General features: G+C 43.5%; 1 protein-coding gene across 4 annotated transcripts in view; it reads left to right on the forward strand.

Moving 5' to 3' along the window:
* The window catches only part of OCA2 (OCA2 melanosomal transmembrane protein), a 147,358-nt gene that overhangs the window by 5,525 nt on the left and 119,603 nt on the right, over positions 1–22,230 (forward strand). For 2 of the 4 annotated variants that reach the window (XM_083437759.1, XM_083437757.1), the window contains exon 2: positions 14,369–14,664. In XM_083437759.1, coding sequence (XP_083293885.1) covers positions 14,402–14,664 — 263 coding nt within the window. In that variant the 5' untranslated portion in view covers positions 14,369–14,401. Of the gene's footprint in view, positions 1–13,646; positions 13,791–14,076; positions 14,173–14,368; positions 14,665–22,230 lie in introns of those variants that run through there. The other 2 variants (XM_083437760.1, XM_083437758.1) reach the window with 2 other exon arrangements.

The raw sequence follows: 22,230 nt of genomic DNA on the forward strand, positions 1-22,230 counted from the left end.
TCATCAAAGACTGGCTGCATCGTGATCAATGATCCTTCATAGCAAAAAAGAGGGCAAATGTTGTGTGCAAAAGGTCTCTGGTCCAACCCTTGACATCTCCAGTTAAAAGGAATGGCTGATGTGAGAGACCTTTTGCTGTGAGGCAATCAAAGTGTGGGAATATTAGGATAGATAAGACAACCTGCCCAATCTAGTAGTAGTCAGCTCCACATGTTCCTATGCACACGATTGTAAACTCACATCACGCTTTGCATTTTAGCTTGCTCCATTCACACTGAACGTCCTACTTGAAAAGTGGCCCTTACACACCAAGCTTAAACCACAGGGAATAATGTTTTAGTAATGTTAATAGAACACACTTGCCAGATAAGAATGCTTATATGATCACAATTAATTTTAATGGAAAACTTTAATGGAAACTTCAGTTTAGTTTAGGAACGCTGGAAACATTGGAAATAGAATTGTTTAGGAATGCTGGCAATACTGGCTCAGAATTGCCTACACCAGGGTTTCCCAAACTTGGGTCTCCATTGGTTTTTTGGACTACAACTCCCATTATCCCGAGCTAGCAGGACCAGTGGTGAGGGATGATGGGAGTTGTAGTCCAACAACAGCTAGAGATCCAAGATTGGGAAACCCTGATCTACACTGACTGGCAACACCTCTCCAGGATTTCAGGCAAGAGACTTTCACAACTCTACTTGGGATGCAATCCAGAGTCTTTTGCATGCAAACCAGACAGAGCATGCCCTACTGAGCTACAGCCCTTCCCTTAATCCATATGCAAACAATCACGTTCTAAAGAGTGATCACCCAAAATGGGTTTCACTATATTTGTACTTTTAGATTATCAGCCTCGGTTAAATTAATAAATTTGACATTCACTATTTTTAACTGGCGCATTTAAGTGAATACTTGGAAAGCTGGTTTCAAGGGGCTTAAACAACTCACTGGGATAATTAAAGAACAATCCCATTCTTTTGGATTTTTGTTTTATCCCAGTTAGTTTGTTTTACAATGCCACGCTCAGTCAGCTAATGTATGTTTAACACGGCAAATACAATTTTCTGCTGCAAATTATTTTTCCACGGCAAATTAAAACTAAGAAGTGAAGTGGTACAAAACACACACACAATTACATCTGAATTGAACGTGGAGATGAACAATCTGCCTTCTCTGAACTGATAGCTGGCAGGTCTTCCTGTTTTTTGGATGACTCTTCATGTGACAAATTTTTACAACTATGCTAGTGGAAGACAGCAACTGGTTTTCAGTTTTGGGGACACGTAGATGCAAGGCAGGCTAGCTAACCCTCTCATGAAGCAGTATGAATAGCCAGCTGTTATTCAGAGCACTCCCTTGTCTGTCTGGGAATTCTAATTAAAATCTCTGGCAACTTTATTTAAGCCCCAAGTCAGTCAGCTGAGAGACACGGGAAGCCAAAAAATGTGGTATCTACACTACTATCAAAGCTCTGGATAAATCTTTCTCTTTTAGTGTGCTTTGATATCAGTCTTCTAGACACATTTTGTACTCTAAATAGGGCCCCAACAGATTACCTCCCAACCCATGATTTCTTTCTTTTTTTTTAAACCCTCTATTAGAAGGATGTGGAAACTGTATCTCTCCAGATGACAGGGATGATGGGAGCTGGAGATGGGTTAGAAATTAAATCCAGTTTACATTTAATGGGAAATCTACCTAATTCACTCTTTTTTTTGGGAAAACTGAAACACAGCGATCTTCCAAAATTTGCACAACTCTGAATTTTGCAATGAAGTTCGCCAGCCAAGTAATGTGCACACAAATTCATAGACTGTGGGAAAGTGTGCGTGGAAATACATATATTGGTGAAAATAACATGTAAGAAGCATTCTACCAGGGGGAATTGCTTTACTAAGAAAAAAAAAGCAAGCTTATTAAGCAAAATTGAATACAAATGTGTATATTATGAAAAATTAGCACTAAAATGCTGATGAATTTTCAGGAGGACTTTTAAGAAACAAATCAAGAAGAAATGTGGGAATCACCAGAATGTGATACTGGAGAAACCAAAATGGATAGATTTGCCCATCACTCACTGTAGTTCAGGAGCACCTTGAAGGGCCACAGACTGGTTTATGTCATATTATCCTATAACACTAACAGCAAACTCAGGGCACTTTCAGGTTGCTGCTATTTTGGGGTGGGATTTCAATCACACACCTGCAAATTGCAGCTTACTGGCAGGTCTTGCACAACAAAGCCATTTCCTCGCAAAGATTGGTTTTTATTATTATTTATGATAAGGAAAATGTAGCCAAAAGTTTGGGAAAAGACTTGCTTTGATGCAACTTTGCCGAGCCTCCCCACAAACAAATCAGACAGGGTGCTCATTAAACAGCCAACATCATGGGATCTCCCTGCAAAATCAGGATGAACACGTAATTAATAGGTCTTCTCGTTCTCCAGGCCAGAGCTAAAATGTCACCACCCGTGTGCAAGAGGGAAGATGTCAGCAGGCTTGTTTGGAACTTGAGGTGTGCAGGAGAGGAGACCCTATAGACCCTACCAAAACAGGACAGGGCTTGGGATGGTGACTGGTTTGGGTCGGTGGTGGAATGGGAACCTGGGTGGAGCAGAAAGAGCTGTGGCTTGGTAGTAGAGCCTCTGCACTACACACAGAATGTCCCAGGTCCAACCCCAGGAATCCTAAGGTAGGGCTGGGAATGTGACCTGTCTGAAACCTTTGAGAGATGCTGCCAGTCCGTGTAAGCATTACTGAGCTGGATAGAACCCTGCACGAGGCAGCTTCCTTGGTTTCTATCCTGGAAGGAGGGCAACATAGCTAGGTAGCTGGCTGGTTGGTAAGCTGAACAAAAACACTCCAAATGGCAACATTTCGTTGCAGGGCCCACTTGTAATGCTGTTTTCTTATTTAAAAGAGAAACAGAAGGAAGAAGAGGAAAAAAGCAAATTCATGAAGTATGTGTGTACAATTAGCCATGACAAAGGATTGGTGTGGGTGGGTGTGGGGAGGGTGTTGGAAAAACGCCCTGGGAAGGCTGAAACTTCCCCAAGTCTCCGTAGCGTCCCCTGGTGGCTCTCTCTGGCTGTAAATCTTCTTCGGTCCAGAGTGGCCAGTAATAAGCGACTCTTCTCTTCTGAAAAGAGCATGCCAGTCTTCTGGCATATCATAGCAGAAGAAAGACACAATCATAGTTCTAAAACTACTTTATTTACAGTCTTATATACAGAGACTCGATCAGTATATCTGTGCTGTCTGAACACCAGTACAGAACTGCGACACACACAGAAGTGAAACCAACTTCCAATAGTACTCAGAAGGAAGAGATAACACAGACCTCCTTTCTCACGCTCACTCAGACACTCACATGATGTATACAAATCATGGTACCACTTGCTGGAGCAGCTCGGATAGATAAAAATCCTAACGGGGAGGGGGGGACTGGGCCCTGCCCTCACCAAGCCTCGCTGGTGAGCTTCTAGAAGCATTTGGTTGGCTGTTGATGGGAGCCATTGTAGTGCAGTAGAGTGTTGGACTGGGAATTGGGAGACCAGCATTCAAATTCTCACTGAGTTGTGAAGCTCATTGTGTGACCTTGGGCCAGTTACTTCCTCTCAGCATGTACGTTTTGAGCTCTTTGAGCTCCTTAGAGGAAAGGTGGCAATTCAAATAATATAATATAATGCTGGACTAAATAGATCTTGATATGAAACAGCAAGGCATTTCTTATGATTATATTTGTATCAAATGGGCAATATTTGCCCCAGTTTTCAAAGTGCAATCTGAACTGAACTGAACTGAACTGAACTGCAACACAGTCATGGAATATTCCTGAGTTCTCTATAATGCGGAGCATCCCTGCAATTTAGGATCACATGCTGATGGAGGTGATTAGTCTTGCATTCCAATTCTGTAGCAAGATCGTTTTCCTGCCCATCACTACTCATTCCTGCTGTTTGGAAAGGAAGTTCAGCAGTCGTGCGGTTCTGCTCAACCGAGCAACTTTGCCCCAGAACCTCTTCCAGCTTATTATTCATTTCCTCTGGTAGAGAATCAGTGCAGAAAGGATTCCTTACTTACGTTAAAATGACTATTTCAAAGTAGTGGTGGGGAGTGAGTTTAATAAACAATGCCAGAATGAAATTCCTCCTCAAGAGAAGTTAGGGCTATGTCACACCCACCCCCATTCATGAATTTAAAAAGAAACACACCTAAAAATGAAGACGGAAAACTCAGGAATGTAAACCCCAATCACCTGGTGTTTTTACTTGGTCCATCAGGCTGACCATTTTCATAGTTCTGCTGTACCAGCAGCTCTTACACCAGCATAATGCAATGTTCTTGTGTTCTTCTGCTTACCCCATGGTAAACTGAAATGAACCTAAGCATGGACTGGCTCTTCCAGAAGAGAGGTTTTTACTCTCTGTGGCTGACCCCCTCCATTAGTCCAGGTGTGCAGAACAAACTGATCTGATTCCTTCTGCTCACCCACATCACTAACCATTTGCACGTAAGGCATAATGTATATGTACATTTACATATATATACATGTATATGGTGAAGTGTATGTCATGAAAGCAGATTTTCCTATAAGATAGCAAGAAGTCAGCAATGAAACTTGAGAAAAGTCTAAAGGAACTGTAGACAAGTGGCATGACTTAAATTTAAGCTAACAGAAAGTGAAATCTTGTTCCAGTAGGTGAGGCATGATAATGACATCTGGATGAAGAAAAAAAGAAAGAAAGTGAGAGTACCAGAATTATATAATTGCCTTCCATTGCAAAGAGCGAACCAAGCAAGACTTGACAACCAAGACTTTACAACAGACCTTTCCAAACTGTGTGTCACGACGCATTAGTGTGTCGGCTTCAGTGTGTAGGTGTGTTGTGCGAATGCTCCCTGTACTCTTTCTGGGGCTGGAAAGGGGTTAGTTAAACCTCTGGTTTGCCAGTAAAACTGAATTACCCTGTTGCGAAATGACGCATGTCTAAAAAGTGTGTCATCAACTTGAAAAGTTTGAAAAGCTCTGCTTTACAAGAATAATAAACAGATATATTGTCAAGGGAAGAAAGCATGGCTGGCTACATCTGTAGGGAGAGAGAATTGTGGGAGCTATGGACTGGATATCCTCTACTTAGAAGGCTATTATGGACAAGCATTTCAGGTCTTCTATAGGTGTCCAAGAAAGAATAGGAAGAATTGGTACAGTGGACAAAGTTAAATAGTTAATGTTGGATTAACAGTATGGGATAATCAAAGCACATTTATAGCACCCTGTACAGTGGTACCTCGGGTTACATACTGAAATATACTCAGTCGCAAAGTGATTTCATTCTCTTTATTCAGCTCATAGTGGTGAGGAGGAATGAATGAAAGTCCCCTCAAAGTATCTGCTTTATATACATTATTTACACAATGGGCTGCACCTGATTGGCTAATTCCGGAATTCTACTGTAAACCAATCAGGTTGTGGATTAACTTCTATCTGGAGCATGATTGGGTGGTTCCTGCCAACCAATCATACTGCTGCATTGTTCTAGGACCAATCAGACTGCTGCATTCTGAATCCTATTGTTCTAGGACCAATCAGACTGCTGCAGTTTGGATCCTATTGTTCTAGGACCAATCAGACTGCTGCAGTTTGGATCCTATTCAACTCAGTACATAACACATACATTTCAGGTTACATACGCTTCAGGTTACAGACTCTGCTAACCCAGAAATAGTGCTTCAGGTTAAGAACTTTGTTTCAGAAATTGTGCTCTGGTGGCGTGGCAGCAGCAGGAGGCCCCATTAGCTAAAGTGGTGCTTCAGGTTAAGAACAGTTTCAGGTTAAGTACGGACTTCCGGAACGAATTAAGTACTTAACCTGAGGTACCACTGTACATTGCTTATAGCAGGCATAGGCAAACCCTGACCACTGGTCCTGTTAGCTAGGGATGATGGCAGTTGTAGTCCCAAAACATCTGGAGGGCCGAATTTGCCTATGCCTGGCCTATAGCATCTGTAACAAAGATAGAAGACAAAACCGTCGCATACACTTGCGACGACCCCTGTAGCCCTCAGGATTGAACCCTCTGGTCATCAGCTGGAGAGCAGAAGTTTCAATCCTGCTGGGATCTGCTTCACCAGAACATTCCCTGTGGGGAGTGCATTGGCAAAGCAGACCCTGCAGTCAGCAGATTTGCACTCTTCACTCACCAGCTGGTGAGCAGAAGCTTCAATGCTGCTGGGGGCTGCTTTGCCAGTGGAATTGAACCTTCAGTCTGGAGGTTCGAAGAACAGTAGTTCAAAGAAAACCAGAAGTTCAAGGAAAGCCTTTTGCAAACAGCAATCTTGGGCTGCATCCTGAACAACAAGAAAAACAATGTGCTTGTTCCCCCCCCCCCCCATCAATTATAATAGCCCCTTAAAGATTGAGTATGGAAACACGGTATTAACAGCAGAACAACATAACTGGTTCCATCAGCATATGATGAGATGGCCCATGAAAAATCACACTGTGAATTGAATCTTTTGGGGATAAAGAGTTTGTCTCCCTACATCACTTCTGTGAAAAGGGAAGAGCTCTAGCTGTGGTCAGAAAATCCCAACTATAGTTCTTGGTATCTCCAGCTATTACTAGGAGTGACACCTGCCTGAAACCCTGAGAGCTGTTGCCAGTCAGTATACGAAGCTAGGTGGACCAATGGTCTGACTCTGTACAAAACTGCAAACACACTATACCTTTAAAACATATCTGAAGCACATTTCTCCTCCTCAAATAATTCTGGGCACTGTCGTTTGCTTCTCACAGAGTTACAGTTCCAAGCAACCCTTAGCAAACTACAGTACCCAGAGTTCTTTGAGGTGGGGAATGTGTTTTGAGTGTGCTTGAAAGGTATAGTGCGTGTGCAGCCAAAGACAGATCCTGTGTTCCTACAATCCTGAAAAGGAATCATAGCCTCTATCAGGCAGGGGATGTGCAATGTGAACCGTTGCTATTCATTAGTATGCTGCTGTGTAGCTGCAAACTTGAAGCACCTGCCTTTTATCAACTTAGACATAAGAAAGATTGACATCACTGAATAACAATAATCTGGAGATGTCACTCTGGGTACAATAACACATTTTTCTGAGATGTGTTTTAGAAAGCTTGGTTCTCAGCTTGAAAGGCTGCTGGGTAGCTTCTAGACAGGTTTTAAAGCCATTGTTCTCATGGAAGCCTAAAGCATTAAAAACAAAATGGGTGGGAGGGAACTGACACTGATTTTATATTTTGGTGGGGCTTAACTTCTAGAAGAAGAGAATGGCAAAGCTCAAGCCTGCCTGGCAATAAGTTAAACGCCCCCTGACCTGGAAGTCGTTTTCTCTACTCCCAGATGTTAAGGGACCTCAATGGTGCACTCTGGGTAGGACTTTTGGGAAGAGGTTCGTGGCCCTCATTCAGTAGAATGAGCAGTTGAGGTCTGTGGGTTCACTATATTTGTATGTGAAGTAATACACATTACCACATATTGGAGTGGCTTTAAGCCACCCAGTGAGTTTTGTAGCTGATGAGCGGTTCACACTAAGATCTCCCTAGACTAAGTCTGGTGTTCTAGCCCTGGGATGGGGAACCTGTCCAGATGATGTTGGACTTCAACTTCCATTGTTCCCAGCCAGCCTGGCCAATGGTCAGGGTTGATGGAGAGTTGTGGTCCAGCAGTATCCAGAAGGCCACAACTTCTCCATCTATGCTCTAGCTGCTCTGGCACACGGGGTTCCCAACGCGAGTATCCTTGCCAGGATGTAGAAGTCTGTGTGCACATAGAAATTGCAAACACAGTTCTCTCTGCCAGGGCTGCTTATACAAGTGATAAAGACTTAACTGTTGGATGCACAGGAGGAGAATGAAGGGTTGGCATCAGCCCCTGCTGCTTCCTCTTTCCATGCTGAGAGATACTTCTTAGGGCTTTAGTTTATTATTATTAAGCTCCCTTCATCTGTAGCCCAAACTGTTGCTTTGCATGTATCTATCTTAATAGCAAGAAGGCTCTAAGCAGTTCACAAATACAAATTACATAGCATTGTAAAAATACATTGGGTCAGGGTGTTTAATGTATTTTATTTTAGCTAGTGTTCGCAAGGCGAGGTGCATGTTCTTTTCATAAATCTTACTGCTTCTTCTGCTGTGTTGCGTTATCTTGTTTTATGAGGTGTAATTTAAACCACGGATTGAGATCTTATTGAAATCCATACTTTTCTCAACCAGTTTTAGCTCTTTAACTATGCAGGCAGTGCAGGGAGTCCATGCAGACTACATGGCAGAACAGAAATCAGAGAAACAAACAAACATCTCTAACACAAAGTTACAAGGAGAGGGTGGGGTGTGGGGAAGAGAAGAAGCTAACCTTACTGATTTCTAGATTCAAGATCCAATTTTAACATCTACTGACAAGATATGAACTACTTTTATTTGTTAATTTTTGCTGTGTCTATCTGTTTAGCCCACCTGCTTGCTCAAGGGTTTTCTCTCTCCAAAAAGATGATTATGGGACAGACAATGTGACCCATCTCCGCGAAGATTGCCACTTAGTTGTAGCTTGTGAGGGTGACCCACCAGTTGAAGACCAGTGCTTTGTGATGGTTGTGCAAAACTGAACTTAGTTGGCAAAGTGGCTGTTCACATTAATATACCCACAAGGCAGAGAGATCATGCCATTTTGGTATTTTGTACAACTTCCCAACAAACCATGGGAGCAGCAGTAGCAGCCGGCCGCATTGCTGCTGCGGCAATTGGGCAGTTGATTGGTGGCTGCTGGCAGCTAGCGGGCAGATGATTGGTGGGTTTGCCGATGTGTGTGATTGACAGTGGCGGTCAGGCAGGTGAGCAATTGTCATCAATTCCCTCTGAAGAAAGCTCAACAAAGTCTGGGCAATCTCCCCCCATTTCCTCAATTTGGAGTCCCCCCAAAATAGGGGTCATCTTATACACAGGGGCGTGTTATACACGGGAAAATATGGTATGTAATGGTGGAAATAGATCTGACCCACATGTTGGTAGTTAACAAAAAAATTAGCTGGGTCCCTAGATTCAAAATGCAGGGCTTTGTGCCGCCAGCAGAGTTAAAAACACTCTCAGAATTATGTAGCAGTATAGCGTGGAACAAGACATGGGTGGGTCTGTGGGTTAAACCACAGAGCCTAGGACTTGCCGATCAGAAGGTCGGTGGTTCGAATCCCCGCGACAGGGTGAGCTGCCGTTGCTCAGTCCCTGCTCCTGCCAACCTAGCAGTTCAAAAGCACATCAAAGTGCAAGTAGATAAATAGGTACTGCTCCGGCAGGAAGGTAAACAGCGTTTCCATGCGCTGCTCTGGTTTCACCAGAAGCGGCTTAGTCATGCTGGCTACATGACCTGGAGTATGTACACTGGCTCCCTCGGCCAATAAAGCGAGATAAGCGCCACAACACCAGAGTCGTCCATGACTGGACCCAACGGTCAGGGGTCCCTTTACCTTATAGCATGGAACATAGGTTGTTAAACCCTTTCACATATCCCATTTAGTCTGCTTTAAAGCTCTTGCCCCGTCTCTTTACCCCCTTGCAATGAACAGACCACACACTGTTAAGTAAGTGACTTACTAAATCCAAAGGTCTGGTTCATGTGCTATTCCATGTAGCAGCAAGGAGAACACAGGTAGATTACTGTTGGGTGCAAAATACAGCATGTAGTTTCAAACACGAGACTGTATCAAGTTCAGACATGTCCATCCTGGTGGATTACATGGCTGGAAAAGAGTAAGAGAACAGTAAGAGAACAGTAAGAGAAGCAGCTTCGTTTCCTCCTCCATGGAGGTAAGGTTGTGTGACCTAGCTGAGTCTAGGAACAGACCTCTCTGGTCTTAACCCCTTGATGCACTATCTAGCATTTACACACAGTTATGCTTGACTGCAACTTCCCACAGGAACAGGGAGCAGGGGAAATGCATTTTTCCAGTTCTAGCAATGTCTGGGCTACAGTAAGGTTTACAGATACTAGAGACGGTATTTCATAGCTATTTATTTGAAATTTCATAGCTGACATGGGCAAGGCCAGAGTCCTGTCCGCCCAATAAACAAGGCAAACTTTATCTTGTTTCAATGTTGTGTTTTTATGGTGCTACTTTTTAGGACTTACTTTTATTTGTTCTTGGGCCTGGGGATGATTCCAGGAAACAGTGCTGCTCATGTCCATGATGCCAAAAACCCCCACAGCTGACACTTTTTTAAAAAAAGAAGTTTAATCCAGATTTCACTTTACAGTAGAAAATCTGAAAAGTCAAAGTAACTCTGAAATGTCTGCCGCCAGACACTGCTGGTGAGGAAGCTACATAGTGCAATGCTGTTTGGATGGTCATTTGTCATGTGGCTGATCTCTAATGCCACAGCCCTACTTCTATTTGCTCCTCACCTGAGCACAACATAGCTGCTTTCTTTCCAGAGAGCCAGTGTGGTGTAGTGGTTAAGAGCGATAGACTCGTAATCTGGGGAACCGGGTTCGCGTCTCCGCTCCTCCACATGCAACTGCTGGGTGACCTTGGGCCAGTCACACTTCTTTGAAGTCTCTCAGCCCCACTCACCTCACAGAGTGTTTGTTGTGGGGGAGGAAGGGAAGGGAGAATGTTAGCTGCTTTGAGACTCCTTCGGGTAGTGATAAAGCGGGACATCAAATCCAAACTCCTCCTCCTCCTCCTCCTCCTCCTCCTCTTCTTCTTCTTCCAGAAGTCTCCAATGCCAAACACAAGGCACTTGTTTCCACTGATTGCTGCATGCCCCATTTGGAGGAGAAATTTCCAAAAGTAAATACCGCCAGCCTTATATGAACAGTTACTATGTTTTACTATGGGCAAACCAGAGGCGGGTGCAATATCTATTCCCATTTGCTTTTTTGTTTTTAAATCCTGTCTTATGTTGTATCTCTCTATATTATTATTTTTAAAAGCCCAAAGTATATACTGTGTTCATGTTCTCCCAAGTACGGTGGTACCTCGGGTTACAGACACTTCAGGTTATAGACACTTCAGGTTATAGACTCCGCTAACCCAGAAATAGTACCTCGGGTTAAGAACTTTGCTTCAGGATGAGAACAGAAATGGTGCAGCGGCAGTGGGAGGCCCCATTATCTAAAGTGGTACCTCAGGTTAAGAACAGTTTTAGGTTAAGAATGGTCCTCCAGAATGAATTAAGTTCTCAACCGGAGGTACCACTGTAATTATTTCTCTGCATGCAAAGTATGATTCCCTCCACCAAAATATGATCTCTTCCACGAGTTTCTTTCTAAGATTTATACCTCTGCACAATGTAAGATCTCTCAACCCAGTAATTTAAAGTCCAAAATGAATTCAAAAAGTGCCCTGCAGATCTGGATCAGTAGAGGGGCTGGGCAAAAGTCTTCTGCTAAGCCAAACACAGGGACATCTTTTTGCCTTCCCCCATCCCATCTAAAATTTAAATTGTCAGCTTGTCAGGGTAGGCACCTGCCCTTTGCTGTTGTTATTGTGGAAAAGCACTACAAACATCAAGCTATAATTTTAATGCATGCTTAACTTGGAGTAAACCCCACTGAACACTGTGGAGTTTTGCTTTGATTAAACATGTGTATGTAAATGTTATTATTGAACCCATTTCGCAGAGAAACATTTTACACATGCCCCTTACCGGGAGTGGGGAGTTAAAGAAACCTCTGCTTATTTGCCACAAGAGGTCAGTGTGTGCTTGTGTGTGTGTGTGTTTATTTAAAAATCACATTGCTACAGTGTATGATGACATTAATGAACGACACACACACTGCGAGGTGGGTGAAAAACATCACAGTTCCAAATTTATAGCATTTCATGCCTTTCAGAATGCCACTGTGCCTGGAAGCCCTTTCTGTGAATCATTGCTTAAATGTGTATTTAATGCTGCCTTGTAAAATGGACAAGCTTAATAAAATACTACTTAGCTGTGGCAATCAGTTTACTCGCCCACACAGGCACATCTGTTATGCATTGTATGTGCCCTCAGATATACTGACAGGCACACACACACATACACTTCTCATACAACACAACTCCTTCTTAAGCAATCCATTCCCAACATTGTGCGTGTGCATGTGTGAAAGAGAGAAAAGAAAGTGAGCATTTCATCAGCATATGCATACATAGATCCAACTACTTCTGGTTTTAGGGAGCGGGGACATTGATTCAGCTAAGAACTACAAGAATGAGTCATTCCTGATAGCTATCGAGGCACAGCACACAGGGCCAGCATTGACTATACGATCCATATGGCCAGCTTCCCTCACTCTGGGGTCCTGCTCACCTCCTGGGCAACTTCATTCCTTTTCATTTTCCCTGTGAATAATGAATACAGGAATACTGCCAGATTATGTGTGAACTGGGAGCTTCCTTAAGTCATTTTCAGATGTGATCTTAACACTTTGCAACCACCCGTGCTTTCCTGGGAGGGAATAAGTCCCATTGAGCTTGTGGCCTCTATTACAAGGAATGGGTAGCGTTTACAACAGCCAAGAAACTGGAGTTGGATCAAGGAAATGCTGTATGTGATTCTGTCTTTCTTGCTACTACATGCTACCACGGGGGTGAGAGGGACTGACAGAAGTGACACATTCCCCATAAAGTTTCCTTTGACCTCAAGGGGACATAAATAGAAGGGGGAACCAACATGGCGCCTTCTTGATGTTGTTGGCCATGCTGGCTGGTGCTGACGGGACTTACAGTTCTAGAGGGCCCTGGCCTATTCCTGATACATAAGGGTTAGGCTATGAAATCGTGCCAGGCAGTTATCTTGTGCTTTTCCCCTCAAAGTTGTATGTAGGTGGTATGAAAAAGCCATCGTTGTCCAGGACTTGCACATCCATTTGTTTTGTTCAGCTATAATCTCAGACCAAACAGGCTTTGAAGGTTTCCATGCATTGTCAAATCTTGCAAAATCTATTTGGTTGGAGATGATAGTGGAAGGAGACCCTTCCATTTCTATAGCCTATGCTAAAATCGGATTACTTGCAAATGCACCGACATCATTGTCCTCATGATGTACTTGCCAAAGCATCCACTGTGCATTGCTTCTGTGCCAAGGAATCCAGACCTGGCCAGAACCAAAGCATAGGAACATAGGACTGCCTTATATCGAGTCAGGCCATTGGTCTAGTTCAGTATTGTCTGCATGGGTTGGTGGTGCATCTCCAGGATTTCAGGGATTTCTCTAAGTTCTATCTACTGGAGATGCCACAGGATGAACTTGGGAACTTCTGTATGCAAGCAGATGATCTTCCTCTAAGTGATGGTCGTAGTCCAAGCATTTAACTCCAGCTCTGCACTCATAGCATGTAGTAAGTATCTGTTGCCTTCCATGAGAATGGTCATACATGCAAGATATGTGACATGCAACTAACATTATCCAGTTGAACAGGCTTAGCTGAGGAAAGAGGTGATTGCATGATACATACTGACTGGCAAGAAGCACACTCAAGTCCAATGTGATATTTCAGTTCTAAAAGAAGAAGAAGAAGAAGAAGAAGAAGAAGAAGAAGAAGAGGAAGAGGAGGAGTTTGGATTTGATATCCTGCTTTATCACTACCCGAAGGAGTCTCAAAGTGGCTAACATTCTCCTTTCCCTTCCTCCCCCACAGCAAACACTCTGTGAGGTGAGTGGGGCTGAGAGACTTCAGAGAAGTGTGACTAGCCCAAGGTCACCCAGCAGCTGCATGTGGAGGAGCGGAGACGCGAACCCGGTTCCCCAGATTACGAGTCTATCGCTCTTAACCACTACACCACACTGGCTCTCATACTAGACCAATACTAGACATCCTGGAACTGGTCAACTCCCCACCTGATGATGGCCCAAATATCTTTTTTGATGTTCTATAATTGCAGTGCAACACTTTATTTATGGTTTACCAATGCACATCACAATTTATGTCTACAAAGGCAATGCAGCCTTAATTCACACGCAGCACTTGTACATTTTGGTACAAATGGATATGCAAAGGAATATCCAAAGGAATATTATTAGGTTAAATGTAGATAAATGGCTCATCTATGTGCAAATGCTTCTTCTGTTTTAGACTTCAGATCTCAGGGAAGCCTTGGAGTTTTTGAAGCCTGTAGGAGTTCTACACAGCCACTGATTTTAGTGAAAATGGATCAAAGCTGACAAGCAGGTAGCAAACTGATGATACCATGACTTTCTCTTGACTAGGGTGTATGCAAAGGTACTCTGCACTTGGCTTCGGGAAGGTGATGGGTCATTTTAAGAACTGCACAGCCTCATGCAGGCACAACACTTTAGATTTCTGTACTTGCAACAGACTTCTGTATTTATTGACTCCTGGTTGTTTTATTTTTGTTGCTTTTCAGGCAAGAACACAGAATTCATCAGGCAACAGAGCTATGTACTTGGACAACAAAGATGACAGTGCCATGTCTAGAAAAGTAGATATGGAGCTGACCCAGGCCCCTATCCCACACCACGTGGACTTGCTCGGAGGTGTAGCAGCAGAACCGATTCCCAACAATTTCAGTGAGCTGGAGCTGTTGAAGGAGATGATGGCTGTTCAGGGAGAACCACACAAGCCCTACCCAAGCAGTGCTCCGGAACAGGAATGTTGCATTACCCTGGGGAAAGATTTCAGCCCACTCTCCATGCAGGGAAGGTAAGGAAAACCAGAGTCAACAGATTCTGCTTCATCTGATGGCATATTGGTGTGGTTGTTTTTATTCTCTGACTCAGTCGATAAATGTTTTATTTACTGTCTTTCTGCAATATAATTAATGGGAAAGAGGCTTAGTTAGGAGGTTGGAGTGGCCAATTGCTGGGAAAGGATATTCTCTCAGCAGGTTTCAGAACTAATATCTGCTTTTATAGCAGCTGTGTTGCATGCATTTTGGGGGGGAGGGAGCGATGTTTTCCGATATCTTGTTTTCCTTACTGATGTTTTATTTGAACCAAATGCTCACAAAAAGGATGCCTTTGTACTGCTTAAGGTTGAAACATAAATGGCCAAAGTAAAGGAATTAACTCTCTAATTATGGTTGACTGTAAATGCATTGTACTCCTGTTACAAAAGTTTGAACAACAGCCATTCTTTCAGAGTTTGATTACATGGGGCAAAGTGCATCTCTGGTGCCTCTCCGTGGGGCTGATTGGTGTGGTAGCCAAGTTCGTCAATGACACCAAATTAGTCAGATTGATAAAAATGCAATGAGACTGTGAGGTACTCCAAAGGATCTCTCCCAACTGGATGAATAAATATTTCTATTTATTCATTTACTAATTAATTAATTAAATTTATATACAACACTTCAACCAAAGGTCACAGGGTGACTTAACAGCATAAAAATTCAAACTAAAACTACAAAATGCATATCATAATAAAAAGCCTGGCTATAGAGTTGCTGCATAATACCGTACATATCAGCACCAAATACATTCTGCTGCCACCCGGCTCTTGCCACTTAACTGGTCTCTGACGCAGAAGTGGAAGAGCCTCCAGGTAAAGTCAACCAGTGGAAGGTGGGAGAGCAGGTGGGTCTCATTCCCCCTGGCAAGTGATGCCCAGTGTATGTCAATGCCAAGCAATACATAGCGGGGCAAACAAAGTAGGAAACCGTAACTTCACAAATAGATGAGTGGGATATGAAAAGGGAAAAAAAGATACTAAAAGGAAAAAGATACTGGTGTCATGCGGGATAACTAAATATAAGCAGCAACTCCACGTCTACCAGCGAACAGAAAGAAGGCAATTTGCTATTAGCAAAGGGAGTGGAATGCTAAACCAGTGAAGGTGGTGAAGGTCCTGTGTGAGTGTCTGGAGGCTGTTGGATGATGGATGGCGGCTAACAGATTGAGGTTGAATCCTGACAAGACAGAAGTACTGTTTTGGGGGGACAGGGAGCGGGCTGGTGTGGAGGACTCCCTGGTCCTGAATGGGGTAACTGTTCCCCTGAAGGACCAGGTGCGCAGCCTGGGAGTCATTTTGGACTCACAGCTGTCTATGGAGGTGCAGGTCAATTCTGTGTCCAGGGCAGCTGTTTATCGGCTCCATCTGGTACGCAGGCTGAGACCCTATCTGCCCGCAGACTGTCTTGCCAGAGTGGTGCATGCTCTAGTTATCACTCACTTGGATTACTGCAATGCGCTCTATGTGGGGCTACCTTTGAAGCTGACCCAGAAACTACAACTAATCCAGAATGCGGCAGCTAGACTGATGACTGGGAGTGGCTGCCGAGACCACATAACACCAGCCTTGAAAGATCTACATTGGCTCCAGTACGTTTCTGAGCACAATTCAAAGTGTTGGCGCTGACCTTTAAAACCCTAAACGGCCTCGGTCCAGTATACCTGAAGGAGCGTCTCCACCCCCATTGTTCTGCCCGGACACTGAGGTCCAGCTCCGAGGGCCTGCTGGTACTTCCCTCACTCTGAGAAACCAAGTTACAGGGAACCAGGCAGAGGGCCTACTCGGTAGTGGTACCCGCCCTGTGAAATGCCCTCCCACCAGATGTCAAAGAGAAGAACAAGTAACAGATCTTTAGAAGACATCTGAAGGCAGCCCTGTTTAGTGAAGCTTTTAATGTTTAACAGACCACTGTATTTTAATATTTTGTTGGAAGCCACCCAGAGTGGCTGGGGAAACCCAGCCAGGTGGTGGGGGGGTATAAATAATAAATTTATTATTATTATTTTATTATTAAATACGTAGTACCTTGAAAGAAATCTGAGGCACAGAGTCACAATCAGAGAATCTGATTGTGCAGGCTTGTAAATGCCACTGCCACTGCTTAAGGAGGTAGGCTTGTAAATGCCACTGCTTCCTCCAAGCTCTCTTGCCTCTGTCACCAGGAGCAGCAGCAGCAGCAGCAGCCCTGGCAAGGGTGTCCCACTGGCTAGTCTCACAGGCTTTTCTGGGATGGGGTTCTTTCCTTCGTGCAGCCCTGCAATTCAGGAGGATGGCAGTTTGAACACCTGAGGACTTGGAGAGGATGCTAAACATTTTTGCTCTCCTAGCTTCTCTTGGGTCTTCCACCAAGGGACAGGAACCGCATGGGCAGTGACAGTCAGAAGAAGAAGAAGAAGAGTAGTTTGGATTTGATATCCCACCTTATCACTACCCGAAGGAGTCTCAAAGCAGCTAACATTCTCCTTTCCCTTCCTCCCCCACAACAAACACTCTGTGAGGTGAGTGGGGCTGAGAGACTTCAGAGAAGTGTGACTGGCCCAAGGTCACCCAGCAGCTGCATGTGGAGGAGCAGGGAATCGAACCCGGTTCCCCAGATTACGAGTCTACTGCTCTTAACCACTACACCACACTGGCTCTCCACCACTGTCTAAGGATGCACCCACTCAGTCCTAAAAATCCCAGCACCCTTAACAAACTAGAATTCCCAGGATTCTCTGGGGGAGAAGCCATGTGCTAGAAATGTGCCTTAAATGTATGGTGGGATGCAGTCTTAAAGTGAGAAAGCCTTGCTATGTGAAGTACTAGTATCTGTCTGATCTAGCAACCATCTTCTTTGAGATCAGCTATTCTCTTGGAGCGATAGCTCAGAAATTCATAAATTGGCCAAGTACATCTGAAAATCTGAGGATCTGTGTATGTGTGTGGGAAACTGCACACATCTTTCCCCCTCCCTAGTAAGTCTTGCCTATTTTATTATTTACTACAGCCTTTACAAACCTGGTACCCTCTAGATATTTTGGAGTTGTGAACTTCCACCAGACTTCTGGGAGTTGTAGTTCAAAACAGCTGAAAGACACCAGGTTGCTGAAGGCTGGCATTTTGAACTTGGATCGAAAACTTGGGTTAGTAAACATTGATGGGCCTGTATCTGAAACCATGTAGAGTGCCTTCCATCTCACAAAGGATGATACTGTAGAGTTCAAACATTTTGTTGCCTGAGGTGAAAGATGTGAAAAAGGGGGAACACAAAATGTTCACCTTCCTTATGAGAAAAAATTAAGTCCCTTGTTGCCTGAGGTGAAAGATGTGAAAAAGGGGGAACACAAAATGTTCACCTTCCTTATGAGAAAAAATTAAGTCCCTTGAGCCTTTTTTCAGTTTTAGACAAGGCAACCGAATGGTGCTGCTATCATCATTATCAGCCTCTTGAACTTCTGACACCATTTTGGTGTCCAACGCTGCCCCTCTCTACTGACTGCCTCTGTCCATGTTTGATCCCTGGCAGCTCCAGATTAAAGGATTGGGAACAAGAGACTGAAAAGGCCTCTCTCTGGCACACAGCCTGGAAAGCCAGAATAGACAATACTGGACTGGATGGACAAACATTTTGGTTTGATATACGGCAGCTTCTTGCGTTAGTAAGAAGGATCCACAACACATAATGAACTTACAGAATTTACTGCCAGAAGATGTGGTATTGACAAAAGATTTACACGGACTTAAAAGGAGATTACAACTAGATTTTGAGCCATTGCCTTGCCATTCAAGGGAGGCAAAACCAAGAGCAAAAAGTGTTTTGTTGGGTTCAGCAATAAATGAATGTTTTGTTTCATATTTTCCTGCAATGTAAGGAGTGGGAAAGTGACATTGCTAAGGAGATGTAACAGTCAAGTACCTGGAGAGACACATTCTCCTAGCAGTGCTCAGAACTAACTCTCTCTCAAACATGCCATATACCAGGGGCTGTGCCCCTGATTTCTTCCCTTGCCACCCCCTGCTATTCACACCGGCTCAACAACCCCCTCCATTCCCTGTAGACCTTTTCCAGCTTCCCTTAGACCTCATCAAAGCCCCCACCCACTTACTGACCTCACCAGCTTCCTTTAGACCTACTCCCCTTAGACTTGGCAGCAGAAGGGTTGGATGAGAAGTTGGCCAACATGCAATGGTAGTGAGGAAGAGGCATGACTTTCCTGTGCCCACCTTGGGTCTCAGCAGTCAGTCAGCAACAGGCTGTGGAGGGGCTGAAGTCTGGCCTAGGGACTTTGGGGTGTCCCTTCAAGCAGAGGTGCCACTCCTGAGACACGCTCCCTTTCCATGCATGCTGTTGAGTTATGTGTGCTGTTTGGGATGTGGTAGCAGTGCCCACTGTTTCTGGTCACCTTCCTAATTGACTTCTTGGGACGAGGTGACAAAAACAGCAGTGGATCACCACACTGGCCAGGGAGGAGGAAGGTGACCAGTGACAATGCTAGCCACTCTGGGACAATGGAATTTGGGGGCAGTAGCACCTGGGCTGGCAAGTGGAGAAGTGGAGCAAAATCTCCATGCCTTCTGCAGAGACGATTTATTTGCTTTGTGAGCATTTGAGAGGCATTCAGGAGGATATATGAGAGAATAAAACGCCAGTTGCTTTAATTCATCGGTTTGCCAACCCTAATATGTTTCCTGCGTGCAACTTTTCTTCTTTGCGCTCAAATAAATACACATCTAACAAATAGGTTTGCTAACCTTGATTCATTTCTGGGAAGAAAATCTGACTATTTATGTTTCTCTCTCTGTGATGACAACAGAAATGCAAAGCTGTATTCTCCACACACTGCGGCTGTGTGTCTCCCCCCCCCCAAGCCTCCCTAAAGATATCTGGCTGCTCATGTTGGGAGACTGACTGCATGCCTAGATGGTCCTGCATGGCAGTTCTTATGCAACAGATGCCAGTAGCATCACCAAAGAGACATTTCCCCAATGGGTTTTTTTGTTTTTTGCTTGCATGTGAGGTGAGCCATTACTCTTGTCCCTTGTGAAGAATGTTCTATGTAGTGGAAAACTCCAGCAAAGGATCTGCAAGCCTGAATTGATTCGTCTTTTCTATATTCTTAGGATGAGTACTTCAGCCGCTATTGTTGATTTACATAATGTGCATTTCCCAAGGTTCTAAAGAGATAATAATAATTAATAATAATAATAATAATAATAATAATAATAATAATAATAATAATACCAGCAGCCTCAGATAGATCCAGACATTAATCTTTATAGGAGCAACTTCACCCGCTTCAGTCATGCCACCGACATGTGAGCACCAATCCTCTTTAGGGTTTTATTGACAGCTGTTTCATCATGTAAACCTCTTAGAGTGAAAACCATGAACGTAATTTTAATGAATATGTCTGATAAAAGGAATGGTAAAGCCAAGGTGGGGTGGGAGGAGGAGAGTTGGAAAAGCAGTTTTCCTTTGAATTATTAGTTGTATTTATGTTGGGTTTTTTTTTAATGATCAGCGCTGCAAGGAATATGCAGATTGGATCAGCAAAGATCCAGAGGATCTCTCTCTCTCTCTCTCTCTCTCTCTGTGTGTGTGTGTGTGTGTGTGTTTTACACATTGCTAGGGCATTTCCCCTCATGATACAGGATAGTTACATTTGCTTCAATTTCCAAGAGAAAATGCAGAGTGGGTGCTACTAATGCTGGCCAAATCAGAGTGTGATTTTGAAAGCTTGTCCTCTTTTATCCAAAGAAGTTGGATTAAATTAAAAAGAGAATCCTTTCCCCTCTTTTCACGTCTCTTGTCTGGATTCAACATAGCAGCCCCATTATTATTATTATTATTATTATTAGCCCCAGTTTGGTTTCTGCTTTTTTAATTACTCTTTTTTCTTTAATGGATTATGAAGTGCATTGGAAACTGCAGTACCTATACCCCAAACGTGTTGGGTAAGCTTACAGGGGAAAAAGAAAAGAAATTTTTAAATGGCAAATCTTTAGAGAAACCTTTTAAGGAGCTTCTGTTTCTTTTACCACAGGTTGAATAGCAATGTGTATCCAGAAGGTTGCTATTCCAAATCTGTTCATAGTTGTATAACAGTTTTAAAGAGGATTATAGAGCCAGAAATATTTTCTCTAGTCTATTTAGTTAGAAATCAGAATATCTCATAGTCCATATTACAAGAAATATGGCCAATTTTATATACATTTTACATGTTTAATCTATAGACAACACCTCTCCCCTGCCCTGCAACACACATAGGTTGCATTAGACAGCCAGTCTTGCATTTGTTTTGGAGCATCACCTTTCACATATATGTAAACCTAATTGAGTTGTGTGAAGTCACAGGAAAGACTCTGGACCCAGAGCTTAGCTGAGCCCTGTGACATGAGTATGTGCAGAGTGCATTTCTTTTCATTTGCATTATTATTACAACTAGTTCCAATTCATCTAATTGTAAAGGCTTCCTGGGCAGGCTGTGGCTTCCAGTGCAGCTTGATCTTTGCAACTTCTCATTTTAGAATTGACGACTGTGCTGTGTTACGTATAATCCTGGCTTGCTTAACTACTTATTGGCTATAATGCAGAAGCTGGTGACTCACCCAGGATCATCTGCTGTGTTTAGGGACTTTGGCGGGATTTGAGTGCCAGTGTTGTTGGCCTCCTTCGGACCTAACTCTGATTTTGTTTACAGTTGCCCCAGTTTGAGACGATGCTCTCTATAAAATGGCATTACCACTGCATCATTTAATTTTATTTATAATGGTATTTATAAACCACCAACTAATAAGAAAAAACATGAGGGTTCATTGGATGAACTGTGTCTCTCTCTAAAGCAGTGTTTCCCAAACTTGGGTCTCCAGCTGTTTTTGGACTACAGTTCCCATCATCCCTAACCACTGGTCCTGTTAGCTAGGGATGATGGGAGTTGTAGTCCAAAACCAGCAGGAGACCCAAGTTTGGGAAACCTTGGCCTAGTCAATCAAAATGCTGCTTTGGATCTGATTTCTTCACTTAGTGCTCCATTGCTTTCACATCATTCCAGATGTGAGGAATGGTACATGGGATGTTTTCGAATAATTCAGCCAACATGGCAGGGTGGGGGAACAAACATGGAAACTGAATGGTTGGAAAGCTGGTGGCACTGCACATATCCCATCTACTGGGTGTGTGAATGCATTTTGGTGAATGGTAGGTGAAATTGGGAAGAGAGGACTGTGAATTATGAATATTTTAGAGCTGGCACATTTTGTAACATTGAACACCTGCTTTGCCAACTCTCCATTTACTCTATAAATAAATTCCCAATACTGTGTTGAGCCAGTTTGCTGCTTGGTCTCCTTCCCACCTGACCTCTTTAGCTCACTCTTCAATGACTTCCAGAGACATTAATTAGATTTGTGTCACTGATACTGCAGAGGTGACATTAAAGCAACGACCTGTGATTTAGATCAACATCTTGTGCCTCATCTGAGAGGAGCATATAACTTTTGCTTGGCACCAAATTATTAACAGCAACAACAGCGTATCTCGGGCTCAACTTTTAAATCGTC

Source organism: Podarcis tiliguerta (genome assembly GCF_965153285.1).
Source record: "Podarcis tiliguerta genome assembly, chromosome: 4".
NCBI classification, from domain to species: domain Eukaryota; kingdom Metazoa; phylum Chordata; class Lepidosauria; order Squamata; family Lacertidae; genus Podarcis; species Podarcis tiliguerta.